The sequence below is a fragment of the Siniperca chuatsi genome, linkage group LG7 (assembly GCF_020085105.1).
Source record: "Siniperca chuatsi isolate FFG_IHB_CAS linkage group LG7, ASM2008510v1, whole genome shotgun sequence".
NCBI lineage: Eukaryota > Metazoa > Chordata > Actinopteri > Centrarchiformes > Sinipercidae > Siniperca > Siniperca chuatsi.
The window spans coordinates 19,172,839-19,190,490 of NC_058048.1; the positions used below are offsets into that span (position 1 = coordinate 19,172,839).

Below are 17,652 nucleotides of genomic sequence, written 5' to 3' on the forward strand. Positions count from 1 at the left end.
GCATAACAGGCTACCATTATTCAGTGGCAGTGACCCTCTACATGTATATATATAATACATGTTTAATTCTGACCCACTGACCCAGCTGACACGTCCTGCCAGTCCATCTAGGCGGGCAGAGGCACCGGAAACCTCCAGGAGCCTCCTGACACGTTGCTCCATGGCCACAAGGGCTCCGATCACACTGCCTCACCGCTGGGAAGAAAAAGAGAAAATATTGTACATGAACTACTGGTCTGTGTAATGGGAGCGTGTGTGTGAATATCAAAGACACATTTTGTGTGTGTCGCTGAGTCCGTGTGATGCCACCATGTGGACATGTGTGATCTGAACTGTGGCATTGGTATGCGGATGCTTTGGCGGTGTGTGTTTTCATTCTCTTTTCTGCTGCTCTGGTTTCTGTGCAAACAGTGATAAATATAATCATCTGCTGCACGAACGTGGCTGACACCTCAAACCTTTCCCAGAGAGGATGGAGGAATGAGGGAATATAAATAAAGGAAAGGATGATGGGTAAAAAAAAAAAAGGAGAGACGGGGTACATTACAAATAGAAAAATGGAGCTGCCACACCTGGTTCCGCTCCTCTGAAAAGGAATTAAAAACAGATAAAGGAACAGAGGGAATGTGAGAAAAAAGAGCACAAACAGACAGAGAGAAGCTTTCGTTTGAGGGGTTAACCATGCATGCTACCACATGTGTGCAGTAGTAGCATCATAACTTTTCCCATGCATTACCCTGTGGTATATGTCCTTCGCCCTGTCTCTCTCATAACCTTTTTTCATTTACCTAACCCTGCAGAACAACCATTTTCCATCCTCCTGACCCTGACTGCAACCCTGAGCAATAATAACCCAGCCAAGCTAGCGGCAGTTCCCCCAAAAAACTAGACGGAGAATTCATAACAAACAAAGAAGCCTTTAATTAATATCGGTTATATATATAAATCTAGTCTGAAAGCAGAGCTGTGTAGTGGTTATGGTTGTCATTCCCTGCGAGCCTGACAATCCTCTCACTGTGTATCCTCCAGAGAGCCCCCCACAACACATACAGAGAAAGAGATTGACTGCCTCTCTGACTGTTAATAAAGCCAGCAACAAATAACAAGAGCAAAAATAAACTATTCCTTTATTCCTCTGTTTGTCCCTCTCCTCTTATTCTCTCACTCTCTCTGATAAAAATGCTTCCTGTTGAAGTGCTTACATGCTAGTGACTGACCTGCAGCGCTGTTTATCATGATAGAGGTGAAAGCAGAGGATGCGAAACGCTGCTTGTTTACACATGCAGCTCTGACAAACCATAACACACAACACAAGCCCAAACCTACTGTATATATAAGCTTCTCACACACAGACAGACCACATGATCAAGCCTGAGATGGACTGTTGTGACGGCGTAGTTGTTACGTCGCAGCCAAAAACATGTTTGACCTTTATCCACACTACAAGAAGTGGAAGAAGTGGGAGATCTTACAAGGTGCGAGGGCTGCTGTAAGCCAATGTAACATAGCGTGTACAAGGAACCACGATCAGACAGATCAAACAGTGTCAAATTGTGTGATTCATTGTATTCTTTTAAAACGTTTCCTCTAACTGCACATGCTTACAAATGTTTAGGTGTGGAAGCTGACATATTAAGACTTCTGGAGGCTACTTAGTGTCATCTTAACGGGGCACTCCACCATTTACACTTAAAGGTCACATTACTCGTCACTAAGATTACTACTAAGCCTGGATAATGTCTTCTGTTGCTGTGGAGGAGCTTTATAAAGTTTGAGAAAATACCTCTGTTGATGTCATCAGAGTTAGCTCAGATTATGGGATTGGGATCATGGGAATTGTATGATCCAGCATGTCTGAGCTTGATTAATACTACTACGATTAAAACTCAGGGTATCTCGGCCTTTGCTGCTTCAATTTTTCATTCATTCTTTAAGCAGCTGGTGTTACTGGTTTGTAATGGCCAAAGTTAGACAGTCTAGCATATCTTAGGAAAGACATCAGCCTACTGTACAGCAAACTAATGTCACCACAAGTGATGAGGACAAAAGCCAACAACAACATGTCATTCCTGCTCTGTATGTATTGTTTTTATGTTTAGCAGTGGTCTCAGTTTCCTCACTGAGCAAACAAAATCTGATAACGTTACATTCATTTGGCAGACACTTCAGCCTTTTTTCCCATACACACACACCACAAGGGAGCCAGATGTTACCGCACAAATCCTCACATATGGGATTAAAGTCTGTGCTGATAGTATTCACTTGTCTGCGTGTAAGTGATGGTTTGACCCTTGGGAAGATGACTAATGTGCAGTCGATGCGCGGTAGTCTTGCAACTTTTGTACTTTACTGTAAGTAAGCAGTGTGACTTGAATTTTGGGGGGATTTTTTTCCTTTCTTGTGGACAGTAGACTACATGTACAGTTATGAGGAGCATCTGCTTTGTGTTTCGTTACTTTCAGATCTAAGTTGTACTTTCTCCACAGTTTTTCATCACATCAGGAGCAATTTGGGGTTCAGTGCTTTCCTTGTTTTACACTTTAACATGCAGACATAAGAACCCACTCTACCAACTGAGCTACAGCCACACCTGTGTGATCACAAGTGGTCACTCCTCCACAGGTGCTTGTGACACACTCTGCTGGCATTTATGAACTTTAATTCACTTCATCTGGATCTAGACAACATCTGGATGTATCTGGATGCCAGACACTATGTCTGAGCAAGCCATACGAGAGTAAAACACTAGACAATAAAATCTTGATTCACCGCCATTAAAAAAACCCCCACACTTAACTCACAGTTTCACCTCTGTTTAAATTAAATCAATAGAGCTGATCAAAGATGCGCCACCTCACCTTTTCTTGGCAATGAAAATAAGTGTGAAAATGCACACACACACACACACACACACACACATACAAAGGCAGACAGACGGTGAGATAGACCACTGATTGCTGTTGATTCTGTTTGTGTTCAAGCTAATTTAGCTTCCTCTGTTGGATTGATTAGAGTCATTCATTGGCTTTGATCCAATAACAACCAATCACAGACAATCTCACACTGCCCAGCCCCTCAGCTCAGAGTTGGGTGTGTTTGTGAGGGGTGTGTGTGTGGCCTTGTATTACTCATGTATTGGGGACATAAATCTGTTTACACAGTCACATTGTGGGGACTTGCATAACATAAATCATAAAATTTTAGGGTGAAGACTTGGTTTAAGGTTAGGGTAAGGGTTAGGGTTAGGCACGTAGTGGTTATGGTTAGAGTGAATCTCTAGGAAATTAATGTAAGTCAATGTAATGTCCTCTGAAGTGATGGAAACATGACTGTGTGTGTGTGGCATTGACAGTCACCATCAGCGCAGGTGTGTCCGGTCCAGCCGTCGCTACAGTTGCAGCTGAAGCCTGTCGGGTCTTCTACACAGGTGGCTCCGTTCATACACGGGGACGATAAACACGCATGTTCCACTGACGGAGGCATGACAAAAGAGGAAAAGTACTTACAGTTAATATTGTAGTGCAATTTGTCTGTAATGTAAAATCAAAGGTTGTGCAGGTTGCTTTCTCTCAAAACGAAGACAAATTCATATAACCACCCAAAGAGGATGTTTCTACTTGCCTCCTCTCTCCCTGTGTGTGTTTTGAGAAGCAACAAGATTTGATTTAACTTTGCAAAAATGTGAATCAGTTTCAAAATATGTATATAACATAATACTAATAAAAAAACATTTTTGTCATGTCAGATATCTGTTGTGGCGATCCCGTGGCTGGAGCAAGACATCTGCTAATCCTACATACGAGGCAATCATTGTTGTTAAGGTTCGGTTTACTCTCAATTCTGCCGTCCACGAATCCACTGGAGTCACCCCTGCTGAGCTGAACCTGGGATGGGCGCTCCGAGGACCATTGGATGTCCTGCTCCAGCCATGGGATCGCCACACTGTATGGTATGAATTCAACTAAAGAATGAATCTGCGATGTTCAGGTACAGATTTACTGTATATATTTTTGCCTATGTGCTTTTATGCAGTGTCTATATAGTTATTTTTCCATTAGTTATTTTCTATGTTGTATATATTGATATGTATATGTTATTTCGAAATACTTAACATGTTCAATTTGACCTTAACTTTTGCTCCCTGTGCCACATAGTGTCTTTATTTCTCTAGGCATCTCTTTCATTAGTGTAGACAAACAACCTGGATTTCATTCCACATTTGTTTTCTGCTGTGTCCACATACAGTTTTCGAATAAACTTTTCTTTTCACTGGTTCAGTGCCTTTATGGTGAAGCTGCACTCACCAATGTCACAGTTGCGTCCTCTGAAACCTTCCTGGCACTCACACTGGTACTCGTTTGGCTCTGTGTTGGTGCAGGTCCCGCCGTTCTTACAGGGCTGGTGGGTGCCACAATAGTTCAGATCTGAAACCATAAAAAATGTTCAGATTAAAGTATGCTTTTATATTTTAGTCCAAACCACAAAACAGTAGAGAAATAAAGTATATAGTGAAGACAAGATAAAGGAATGAGGATGCAGATGGATCCAAGTTCACTTCAGTTTGACCTTTTTTCAGGTAAAGAGTGCATGGTACACACACACACACACACACACACACAGACACACAGACACACGCACACTGCACACAGAGGTGAAAGTGTATCCAGGTCAGCTCAGTGTGCTGACTGTGCAGGCCAGTAGCTGCAGGGCCTGTTGTCTCGAGTGTTAAGTCTGATTAAAGCTTTGCTTTCTCTAATGATCTCCTCTGTGTCCACGGTCTCTTTGTCTCACCACAGCTCTTTACAGAGCCTTTCTGAATACACAGAAACAGCTCAGGACCCCACCTAGCGAAGAGCGCCCAGCCCAGCCCTGCTCACATTCACCTTACCCAAGGCTATCACCTTTCCACTGCACAATACACCGTCCCGTGGGCACTCGTTTGGCTCCTTGATCCCAGCTCCCACACTGGGACAGAGGTGGGAGGTGGGTGGTTATATTGTGGGATAATGTCTTTACTGCAGTGTGGTGGGAAAAGTTAAAGAAGGTGAAGCCCTGAGGGAGCTGTGTCTTATCTCATACAGAAGATCAGTACGCCTGGGAAGGTGTGTGACAAACCATGGCTGACAAACAAATATGCTGCACGCACAATGTTTCTCTCTCTCTCTCTCTCACACACACACACACACACACACAGACAGACGGAGTTCTTAACCAACATACCATACACAATAAAGGTCTTACGCGGATGACACAGTCCTCTACCTATTGAGTTTAGCTGAGGAGAAACTTATTTGTATTAAATGCTAACCATAAAATAAAAAACCTATAAACATAATAATAAAATATATGCTGTTATCCAAGACAAGAACCAATAAATACACTGATACACTATCAGCTTTCTCCACGGTGTTCCCAGTGAATAGAGTATAAGTACATAAGTATTATGTAATATATAGGTTGAATTTCTTATACCTTTGGGTTCACAGAGAGTAAAAATGAAAACATATGACAAGAAAATATCTGTTTTACAAGCCATAAGGGTAGAAATTAAGATAAAATTTAGGAATTTGCACGACTGGGTACAGTAGTAGGTGGTAGTGAGTCTGGGCAGTTGTGAGATTATGAGTCAACTGACATTTTTCACTGGTTTTGGTATACATGTTTGCTGTTTTTCATCATGTTGAATTACTGGGTGTACTGTTAATTATTGAGTCTACTGTTAATGTTTTATTGTAGGTGAAGAGATTGCTGCATCTGTAACAAAAAATGTGGTTGTGTGTGGCGCTCATTTTGGACAGGAGAATTATGTATCCAGTGAAATGATGGAGTTCAGGGTATGATGTCAAAGCGAGGACCATGTGAGTCTGATACCCTCAATACAAACGGCTCCAGTTACATATTTGGGATGTTAAATTTAACAGAAGAAGGGAAACAGATCAACAAACAAACAATCTCCATGCTTAGTATATCCAGGCTTTCTTTCATTCTTACTTCAAAACATTCAACTTAACGGGTCACATGTCTGACCTTTGTCGCATAGGAGTCCTCCCCAGTTGACATCGCACACACACTGCCAGGGCTCAGTGCAGCTGCCGTACACACAGCCGGGGAACGTCACACACTGGTCACACAGAGGGCCCTTCCAGCCATAATGACACCTGCAAGGGAGCAAAGAGACGCTTGTTCATATCACATTCATAGGATTAATAGTAACTGTTTTAAACCAGTTCCATTTGTCACTTCATGTGCTTGATGTAGCTGCTGCTGCTGTTCCCTTCAGTCACATATGAAGGGAGAGATGTTTTTCATTTTTATTAAATGTTGTGCAACTTTTTTCTTTAAATGGCAACTTAACCTGTTGATGCTTTGAGAATGTTCACTAATATTACTGTTCACTAATTGTAACTTACTCTGGGCAGGTTTCTGCTACAGCTAAAGAAAGACTAGAAAAAATGTGTATACTTAAAACAGATACATCATTTCACAGCTTATATGCAGCTTTTAACTTCAATAGTTCTATTTGTGAAGAGCAATGACTACAGAGATTTTAGAGTGGAAATAGCCCATCAGTGCAGGCAAACCGGCACCTGCCTACTGCTTCAGGATTTCAGACCCATTGGATTCCAACCCCATTGCAGACATCTAATCCAGGATAAGGTTAAAAACTAACATGACCAATATTGCATTTTGGCTACAGCGGAAAGAATGGGTATCATCTGTGAATGACTGGAGGAAGAGAGGGTTTAGAAACGGTTCAGGAAGTTACAGCAGGCTTCATATCACTGTCTTTAGGTTAAAATATTACATTGCACTGTAGTTTACTGCTAAATTCTGGTGTTATCTGGTAGTAACTGGTGGGTTGAATCTTCCTTACATTACATCATTTATAATATAACTTTGTATATATATATTTGTATTTATCATTCGGCCCTGGTGTCTGCTACGGAAGTGCCTACAGTGGAAATTTTCTTAAGCCTTTCACTAACTTACTTGCATTCTCCAGGTACAGTACAGGAGCCGTGGACCTGATGACACCCCTGCTTGCACACCGCTGTGAACAAAACATACACACACACACACACACACACACACACACACAAAGAGAGCTATTTGAGACTAGGAAACACTAACTATGAAATGAAAAAAGACTTTCAGTTGAGTTACTGGGCATTAAAAGCTGCAATCTTCACTGAATACATCTGGATCACTTCCAGTTAAACAAAAAGCCAACACATAATAACCCCAGATATCACCAGATATGCAAAACACTCACTTAATTGTGCAAAATAACTTAGGTCATATAAAGCAGATCATCCATGTAGGTACTGTCACTTTGACGAAACCTAGAAAATATTGGAAGGCTGCTGGAATATGTGTCCTCTAACTCTGACTGAAGTACACCGCCTATGTGTCATTGTGTCAACAGTTAAGATATTCAAAAGTTTCCAGTTGGAGAACTCAAGACTGAAAAGTCCCTGAACTTCATCATGGTCATTAACCTGCAGGGGGTAACAGAGGGACCCCTGGCTAATTTTTCAGACTTCCTGCTTCTCTGCAGTTCAAGCAACGACCTGCTGAGGAGGAAGTCAGATGAAGCGAGGATGTCCGTAAACTAGCTGCGTGCCCTTCAGGGTTCCCATGGTTTCCACTCTGGTTTCCTCCATTCACTTTTACCATCTCAACACGATGGCAGCACTCCCAGGTCACACAGTGAGGTCAACCAGCTGATGAGTCACAGACAGATGGAGAATAACCCCTCCCCCCCACGCCCACACACACACACATACAGACACACACACACACACACACACACACACACACACACACACACACACACACACACACACACACACACACACACACACACTGTCTACTGAAGCTAACTGTATTTACTGATGTACAGGAGTGTGTCAGTGTAATTAGTCCTAAAGGCTGTGAGTACTGGCATTAACAAGAGTAGATGTGTGCACTTTTCTTCTGTTAGTGAGTATCGTTGGGTTTTATGCTGCCAAAAGTTTGGAAAGTGAGGACATTCATGAGGCTGATTCTTACTTGGTCAATGGGCTGTTTGAGGACTACAACTTGGTTTTAGGGTTAGTAAGTATGTGTTTGTGTGTGTATCTATCATTTAAAGCTGTTGACACTGGTTCGTGGGTGAAGTTTATTTTAACAGCCCTTCACAATCACGCCTTCCAATCACAATAACAATTTCAAAGGACCCCAGAGGCCAACATTAGAAAGGAAAACAAGGACACACTCATGGAAAAACCTTTTAAGAAACCTTGGAAAGGATCACTGAAGAGGAAAGCCCCTTCCAGGGATAGTGGAAAAATAAATGGAAAGCAAAAACATTCTCTAATGTTTCTCATCACTGGCCTTAAGTCAACTTGAGGAAAATATTAGCGGAATATTTTCTAGCAACTAACATTTTCCCAAATATATATGCACCATTTTGTAGTGAAACTCAGCCAGCAACAAAAGATGTGAAGCTTTGTAATATAAGTGACTGCACAGCTGAGCAGGTAGATCAATGAGGGTTAAACAGAAACTTGGATAAAGAACTAATTTACTACAAATCACACACAGTTCACTATCAGGTCTCCACCATATATCAACACTTTTAAATCCTGTGTTAAGACACCTCTTTTTTTTCACAACTGCTTTTAAATCCCTCCAGTTATTAAAATGACTACATATTTGCTTTTTGCATTTTGTCTGTTGCACTTATTTACCTATTTATTTACATTTCAGTATGTTTAATTGTATTGGAAATTTCTCTGTGCTTTACAGAGAGACTTTGGTCAACATTTGTTGTTTTCCAATGTGCTATATAAATAAATGTACTTGCTTTGACTTTATATCACAGCTGAGTGTTTCGCAAACCATGCTGTTGTGTTCAAGAAATCTGAATTTATTTTTCTACCATTTTTCTGGTTTCCATTAATTTCCATATGGTATTAAAGTCATTTATCATACTATTAAAACTTGCTTGAGTTGTGTAGTCAGTCTGAATTTTTTTAGGGTTACATTATTGTTATCAGATAACTCATTAACCCTTTGCATCACCACGCAACAATAATGTAACACTGACAAATTGTATTACAGACTTGATGTTAAAGGAATAGTTCTACATTTGGACATACACTTGGCTTTCTTTTCGAGAGTTAGATGAGAAAAGTGACACCACTTTCATGTCTGTACAGTAAATATGAAGCTACAGCCAGCCGCTGGTTAGCTTAGCTTAGCATTAAGACTGGAAACGGGAAACAGCTAGCCTGGCTCTGTCCAAAGGTAACAAAATCCACCTACCAGCACCTCTAAAGCTAACTGATTAACATTTTTCTCTCGTTTGTTTTAATCTGGACATGAAAAAAGTGAAATGTAAAAACAACTTGTTGTGGTTTTATTGGAGGTTATGTACGACGTATTTCTTGGTCGAGCGCAGTGACCTCCTGGAGTCTTGCTGTCACTATGAGGTTGCCAAGCAAAGTCTTTCTTGGCTGGGTCTCCACTGCACCCAGCCAAGAAATAGGTGGATTTTGTTAACTGTGGCTACCGAGGCTAGCTGTTTCCCCCTGTTTTCAGTCTGTCTGAGAGTGGTAACGATCTTCTCATCTAACTCTGAGAAAGCTGAATGTATTTCCCAAAATATCGAACAATTCCTTTAACATTACCTTTAGTTATGTATACATCATTTGTAATCAGGAGCTAAAACACATCAAGTATTGTATTGGTATGATCCAGTAGTGTTTTAATAGGTAAATGAATTGTTATGTGGTGTATTTTTGAGTATTTCACAGCTCTAAATGTGACTAAACCAAAGAAAACTAAAGACTGGAGCTCATTGTGTACATGAATTGTACATTTGTCCAGGACACATGGTGTGATGTACTCTAAAGTTTCCTCTCTCACCTTCTTTGCACTCTGGTCCCGTCCAGCCCTCCATGCAGACCTTGGAACCGCTGGGGTCACAGTTGAAGTGACCAAAGAAGTCATCGCGAGCCCTGCAGAACTTGTTGCAGAAAGGTCCGTAGTAGTTTGAATCACAGCGGAAGCGAAGCCGGTACTCCAGGCTGAGAGACTGTCCGTGATGACGGTATGACTGCCACTGTTCACTGGGGTTCAACATGGAGGAGAGGAGGACTCGCTCAATCAACTGACCTGAGGGAGGAGGAAAGAAGGGTAGGCTTTTAAGATTTAGATTAAAACACATGATCCACCATTATTTGATATTTTGTCCTTACTGGTTGGAACTGTGGCAAACCCAGAGGTGTTGAAAGTGCTTAAACCTGCATAAACTGATTTTTTGGTCACTTGGAGGCAGCAGAACAAGCTGTAAACACTGACATATTATCACTTTATGAAGTTGTTATGGTGAATGTGTTAGCAAACAGTCTATTTATACAACCAGCACTTATGGAGCAGCATTAGCATTCATTTGGAGTCGCATTTCTGGCCACCTGATGAATGTAAGTCCAATATTCATTCTTAGCTCTGCTTTGGTCTCCACCAACTCCTGAGAGAAATATCTGGCTCTTTAGCTGCTAAATGCTCCACCAAGTTCACCAGTTAGCCGCTAACTTTGTCTATCTGCCATTTGATGTTGAGCGGGTAGTGTACAGTTTTATGAGCTTTTTCACTGAAAACAGCTGCCTGCTGCTGGAAACAACACTGATGAGAGTCAGACTGAACCAAAACAGTAAAGTTGTAGGCAATAAAACCAAAGCAATTAACTGAAAGATACTTCGCAGAGCTGACTGTGGGTTTGTCACCCCTTTCACATTTCATGTAGCCATTTGATCCATTGTTAATATAAAAATATAACTTAGTGCAGCTTTAAACTTCTCAGCCACTTGGCATGTGCAGGTCCTTTAAGCAATTTTAAGACATTTTTGTGTTTGTGCCACCAGCTTGCTTTAGATTTCTGGCTAAAGCTTGGATCACATGACAAATGTCCGTGTTTTCAAAAGGGTTTTCTTTCCCATCCACACAATAATGTGAGCCTGGTAGTTTGCGTTTTCGAATAGATGTGTGGAGGACAGGTCAAAAAGAAAATAAAGTGCATTTTTAAATGTAGTTGTGTTATGATCTGGGTGAGTGGGCTTCTCTAAAACTCTCTCATCCTTTAATCTGCCTAGAATTTCTTAGGTACATCCATCAGCATCAGAGCACTTGACCAGATAGCCAAGATACAATGAGTAAACTGAAAAACAGTTCCAGTATGAATACTGATGGAGACAAGGGCCGACTATAGGACCAGAGAAAAGGGGTCGGGTGTCTGCAGAGACGAGACAGTGCAGCCTGAACACCAGAGAGGACCAGACGAGGCCCGGGGCAGCGCTGGGGCAGCGGCTGCTGCTCCTGACCCCCGGAGGGGATTTCCCACAAGCCCCAACTCGGTTATAATAATCTCCTCTGGCAGGGTATTAACACACACAAAGCACTGAGAATATGCGTGTGTGTGGGTATATTTGTGCGTCTCAATGTATGTATGTGTGTATTTAAGAGATGGAGGTGAGGATGAAGGGAAAGACTGCGAGATAGTAACGCAGAAAAGGATGTCTTGTTGGAAGTAAGTCAGCGATGGAGAGAGGGATGGTGTACAGTGTGTGTGTCTGTGTGCGTGTGACAGACAGAGGCAAAGAGGAAGGGAGGCAGCTATTAGCGCACACATAACAAACTGCCTGATGGAGAGATGAGATCACCGTGGTTTGACACAAAGGAATGAAAACAGTGGCACATATTGGCCGGTATATGTGTGTGTTTGCCCATCTTTTTGTGTGTGTGTGCATGAGTGTATGTTTAAGAGAGTAAAAGAAGAGTAGGAACAAAGCGGCCACTGAGAGCCCTGTTAGCTCAGCCGTTGCCCCGTTCTTCCACTGTCCTCCGGCTGTAGTCAAATCTGAGGGCCCGGTTTTCCAAACACTCATCACGCTACTGCAGCGCATTGTGGGTTTTTCATTTTTTTATGACTCTGGCATGTCAGAGGTCTAATTTAATCATCACAATTTCTCTGCAAGGCGAGGAGAGTAGAAACAAATAACCACATTATCAGGCAGCACAGCAGGGAAGGTGTATAACAGAGTCTGATTTCCTCTCTAATGTGATTAGATGAGATGGCACAATAACAAGTGAGCACAAGTAGAGAGAAAGATGGAGAGAACGATAGAGAGAGAAGCTCAAATATTAGATGGCAAAAACAGCAGCAACAAGAAGCCCTGAGCTGCTTTTGAAATCACACTTTATAGAAAAGCAAACAGAATTTAAGCAGCAGACACACAGGGATTTTGTCTGCAGGTAGCAAGAACACTTAAATCTCTTTCTCTGGCCTCGGGTGATTGTTCCCCACTGCCTGCTACTAGCTGTGAAGTGCTTGCCCTTGACAGTAGCTGAGAAAACACTGCAGGAGAAAAAACACCTCCTTTTGACTTGCAATTCCACATCACCTGAACAGACAAATCAATACAAAAGACCTATGGAAACTAATAGATCACCTGGATAGTGTTTGTGTGTCTGCCCTATATTTGATGTATGTGGGTAATTCTCAGAGTAGTCTTGTTTTTGTTTTCAGTGTTGATTCAAGTGCAGGATGTCCCGCTAAAAAATATTCTCGTCTGGATAAAAGCACTAAGTCTAAACATGTGTCTTGAATTTTATAGACAAGCTGGTCTAGATTATAACGCTTCTAATATTGAATTTCACTTTCTCTCCGGCGGTGGTGGCAATTTTGTGGCTGTGAGTGCTATGTCAATACAGTTGAAACTTGGGTGAACACAGCAGCAAATCAGCACTCAAAATAACACTATACCGTAAATACAAAAAAACACTACTGGCAAAGTTAAAACCCTGCGCTAGGGAGCAATGTTTTTAAGAGATCCTTGCATAGTCAATGATTTCATGCTATTTCCAAAAATCAGCTCTGCAAATGTTTTATGACGAAGGAAATGCATTCATCAAGTTTGTGAAGCCTTTAAGATTCACACAATGCTTGTTGGTAAACATAAAAATACATTTCTTTGTTTACAAGAAAGCTCTACAAGGTGCCTTTAAATGCTGAGATCTGGGAATGTGGCGACATTGCTAAAAAGGAGTCAGATGGGGCAAGAAACACTAGCGATCAGATGATCAGACAGGTTTAAAACAAACCTCCAGGGGCACGTTTCACCACATTTGCCAGATGAAATAATTTCCCTTTGCTCATTTTGACGTGTTTCACTACTCAAGATTTTGTCCGATCCATTTATATCAGTGAGGGAAGGCTAAATAACAGAAACACCGCTCTGTCTAACGCAATACAGTTCAACAGCACCACAAACTACATCCTCCAAAATGATCATACAGTTGAATCAACACATCTCTAAAAATGAACATTATAACTTTCATGAAGGCAGGCGAAAGTAATTTTATCACCCCGCATCCTGGTTCAACTTATGTACAGTGACCCACTTACTGTACTGTAGTTTTACATGCACGGTTTTCCCGTGCAATGATGGATTATTACTAACATTTCAGGTGCACTCACTTGCGGTTTTGTCATCATGTTCCCAGATCTAGCAATTACTTTGGAGAGTAAAAATGTATCTTAACTAACAAAAATGGACCAAACCAAAACTATGGAAATAAGACCAAAGTTGTGATAAACTGGATTTATCCTGTAATAGACAAAGGTACGCCCCTGCACATTAACACTAGCTACATTTTATTTAAACAAAACTCAGTGAAGGTCGTACTGTCGGTGCTCAAAGGACAACATATTTTCTCACTGTTTCCAAGGACTGCTTCAGAAGGTACAGTCGTGCTCGGTAATCCTTTCTGATTAGCAGCAGGGCCTAGTAAGTCCATTCAGACTGCTACAGGACGCCTGTGTTTGGGCTGAGCTAAGCTGCCAGCCTAGTGAACGGCTTTAGACCCCAATGTAAGGGCTGTCAGGAGCTCAGGTGGAAATGACAGATAATGCAAACAAGATGTAAGAGCAGCACTAGAGGGCAGAGAGAAGGAGGGAGGGAAGAGGACGGGAGAGACGAACACAGAGAAGATGGATCTCTGGTGCAGTTTTTCATTATCTCAGCCATCTTTTGGATACGACTGGGGATGGTTGTATGAAAGGGACAACTGTGGCATGACAGGAATGAGGAAGGCATAGGAACATCTATGTGTGTGTGTGTTATGCTTTTTATAGCATGCAGCTCACATGCCCTGTCGTGGAGCTTTTCCTGATTATGAGGAGAAACAACAAGGAGACAAGCAGGAAATTAAAGGGTATGGATAAAAGACCTTCTAACCTCATATGATCACAGCCATAAAGACACAAAGGATATTTTCACATTGTTCCACCATGTTAAACCACACATACTCGTAAACAAGCACTCATGAATTCTTTGCCTCAATGGAAATGTTGCTTGTTGAAAACTAAACTTATAGATAAGATAGAAGTAATATAAAGAAGATATAATATGTTTTCTTGGAAAAACAAGGGGGAGAATACTGTCCTACAAAGTCAAAACAGATATTTGAACAAGTAAAGACCAGACTCTGACTTTTTGACATCTGCTTTGCCATATAAAAAAAATCTTATGCCATATGTGTGATTAAAAACAACAACATGTGAAATTGCCAGGAACTACAAATCAGAGAGCTAAAGCTAATTTACAGTCTTTTTATTCCTACTTGAAAAATCTATTTTGATTGCGCCAACATCTTAGAAATTGAGTTTGTTATAGCACATTAATAAGGCAGTGGATTACAATCATAATGGAGAAAAACGTAACACCAACTAGTCATGCTAAAAGCTAACCTACCTTTGATGCACAAATATGTCAATTTTGACAGGTCAAAATTGAGCTATGACCAGAATCTGACTTTTTGATGTGTGTTTAGAAATGTGTAGTTAAAAACAAAATCAACACATGAAATTCCCAGGAACTACAAAACAGAGGCGAAAAAAACAAACCGGCATGAGCTTCTTAAACCTAGCCATTTCCCATAATTGAAAAATCCATTTTGATGCAACATCTTAGTAGTTAATAAGGTAGTGAGTAAATACAATCATAATGTAGAAATAAGAAACACCAACTAGTAATGCTAAAAGCTAACTAGCCTAGCTTAAATGCCCTTTAGAGTGACCAAACATAGATGGCAGTATCTGATTTTATCTGACATGAAGGCGGTAGGGAAAAATCATCCAAAAAAGGCATGAAATTAAAGTTTTACAACTTATATAACTGTTACACACTTTGGTTACGTGGCCTTCAAACTTCAAAACAAGCAGAATATGTCTAAGTAGGAGGAGACTCATATGCATTAAAAACATCAACACACTCCTTTTTCTCTTTCTTCCATGTCTGTTGTAAAAAATGTCAAGCTTATAATAATTTTATTTAGCCTTTCTTTTACATTCCTGTGTACATACATATGAATAGAAAGGCATACAGTCACACAAACACACACACAAACTGCAGCTTCACCTGACTCCGATGTGTCGTTGTCGTAGTCCATAGCCTCCAACACCAGAGAGAAGGACTTCTGTGAAGAAAACATGGAGAAAACATCTGTCAAACATGTCCCACAAATATAATTTTTTGAGTTTAATATCACATTTGACAACAAAAATGAATTCTGCGCTCCTTGACAGTTTCATCCATTGTCACTCTCTTGTCCTGTGTGTGTGTGAGGCAAACATCTCGTCCTTTGTAACTGCCATCGTTTATGCAGTAGAGAATATGGAATATACATCCTGTACCTGGTGATTACACTACAAAGTACACAGTGTCTGAGTCTACAAATAACGACAACAAATTCATGATCCAGCTCTGTCAGTGGAAACAGTCTCAGGTTCATGTGAGAACTTTTAAAATATCCCTCATGAACTGTTTTGTAACATCTCTGATTGTGAAGACAGACTGACTGGCGCAACACGACGCAAAGTTTGCTGCCCTATTCATTTTCTACGGCACACGAGTGAATTACTTTGCAACGGATTGTGGGATTCTAGGTAACGTGGGACTGACCAGGAATGCAAAAAAAGGTAAGGGGTTAAAAGTTGAACATTTTTAAATATATGCAAAGCAGGGGCGAAATCCACCCGGCAGCTGCACAGTGATTTACCGAAAAACTGACAAGAAAAATGATGCAGTGGTGGATACAGGACTATTATTGTGTTTTCTGAAAACTCTGTCCCTTGTCTCCAACGTTACAGATACAAACGGAAATGAAGTGCTGTTTGGCACACAGTCATATAAATTGTTGGAGAATTGCATGTTGCTTATTTACACATGTTTACTAATGAGCAAGCTACTTGCTAGCTTGTGAGCGTGGACTCGCCCACAGCGATGAGCGAGAAGTGGTGGTGGTGATGTTGTGCGGTGTGTTCCCTTCCAGTGGGTTGAAGACCCACCCCTGATGTAAAACCCCTGATGTTGTGTTTGTTGATAAAGACCAAAGAGAAGTTTTAATCCTAGAGATGGGCTACAGTATGTTTTGGACCCGCACATGAATGAGGTTTTTTCTGAAAAACTGAAGTATCTGTCCCTGGTTACAAATATCAGTGTGCTAGTGATACTGATATTTGGCAGCCCAGGCTTACCAACATTTAAAAGAGAGGTGCAACAGGTAGCCTGGCTGTGTGACACATGCAGAGTTTTCTTTACTCATGAGCGTCAAAACAAAACAAATACCTCTGTAAATATCTGAATCCTGTATACTTAATGCATAATGTCCTTTATATAGAATGCAATAGGTGGATTCAAATAAAGCACTAAAAATCAGTGGTGAAAGAAGTATTATTATAAAAAATACTCCATTACAAGTAAAAGCTACTTTAGCTTTAATATTTAATAGTTTAATCTGTACAAATACATCATATTTTATAAACCGGTCATGTGTTTTACACAATCTTGATCTGAAAGGTAAGTAGTAACTATAGCAGTGAAATAAATGTAGTGGTGTAGAAGTATAAAGTAACATAAAATGGAAATACTCAAGTATAGTCCAAGTACGTCAAAACTGTATAGTGCAGTACTTGAGTAAATGTACCTAGTTTCATTCCACCACTGTAGAAAGTGTGTGTGTGTGTGTGTTTCTATCCTTGCCCTAAGTCTTGAAAAAAAAGGACAAGCATAAGAAGTGATTCACTGCCCGAACAAGCCAATGCTGCAGCTGAGTGCTGATTCAAGAAAACCTCAACCTGCAGTCATGCAGAGAGAAACAGAGGAAGAGAAGGGCCATTACATCAATGTGGTGAGGGAGGACGTCCAAGAGAACCTGTTCACTTTAATTTAATTCAACACACTCTTGGACCAGGTGTGATGCTTCATTGTGCTTTAAGTTTTTGTGTGTGGCCTGTATTGCTGCACGCAGGTTAATCCTGGATAGATGGGGCAGGTTGTTGCGTGTACAGTCTATTTGACTAAGTCTAGATATTTTATTAAAATTCATAGCCTTATGCAACGATAAAGTCTGCCTATATAAGGCCATCGTGCAGTACACAAGCAGGGGACTTGGCATAAGCTGGACATCTTCAAATGATGACTTTGAGCTTACAGAGATATCACACTCTGGAGAGATAACAGAGGACAGGTGTGTTTTTTTCTTCTGCCTTCCTCTTTTTTGATGCATTTGTTCATCCTATAGACCAGCAATGAATAATTCAGACCA

General features: G+C 40.9%; 1 protein-coding gene across 1 annotated transcript in view; it reads right to left on the reverse strand.

Moving 5' to 3' along the window:
• LOC122879661 (protein jagged-1b) overlaps positions 1–17,652 on the reverse strand; it is a 50,168-nt gene that overhangs the window by 7,101 nt on the left and 25,415 nt on the right. Inside the window, exons 3-9 of the mRNA XM_044204079.1 lie at positions 15,465–15,522; positions 9,913–10,161; positions 6,991–7,051; positions 6,028–6,158; positions 4,305–4,424; positions 3,357–3,470; positions 82–195 (exon numbers count right to left, since the gene is read on the reverse strand). Of these exons, the coding sequence (XP_044060014.1) occupies positions 82–195; positions 3,357–3,470; positions 4,305–4,424; positions 6,028–6,158; positions 6,991–7,051; positions 9,913–10,161; positions 15,465–15,522 (847 nt within the window). The remainder of the gene's footprint in view (positions 1–81; positions 196–3,356; positions 3,471–4,304; positions 4,425–6,027; positions 6,159–6,990; positions 7,052–9,912; positions 10,162–15,464; positions 15,523–17,652) is intronic.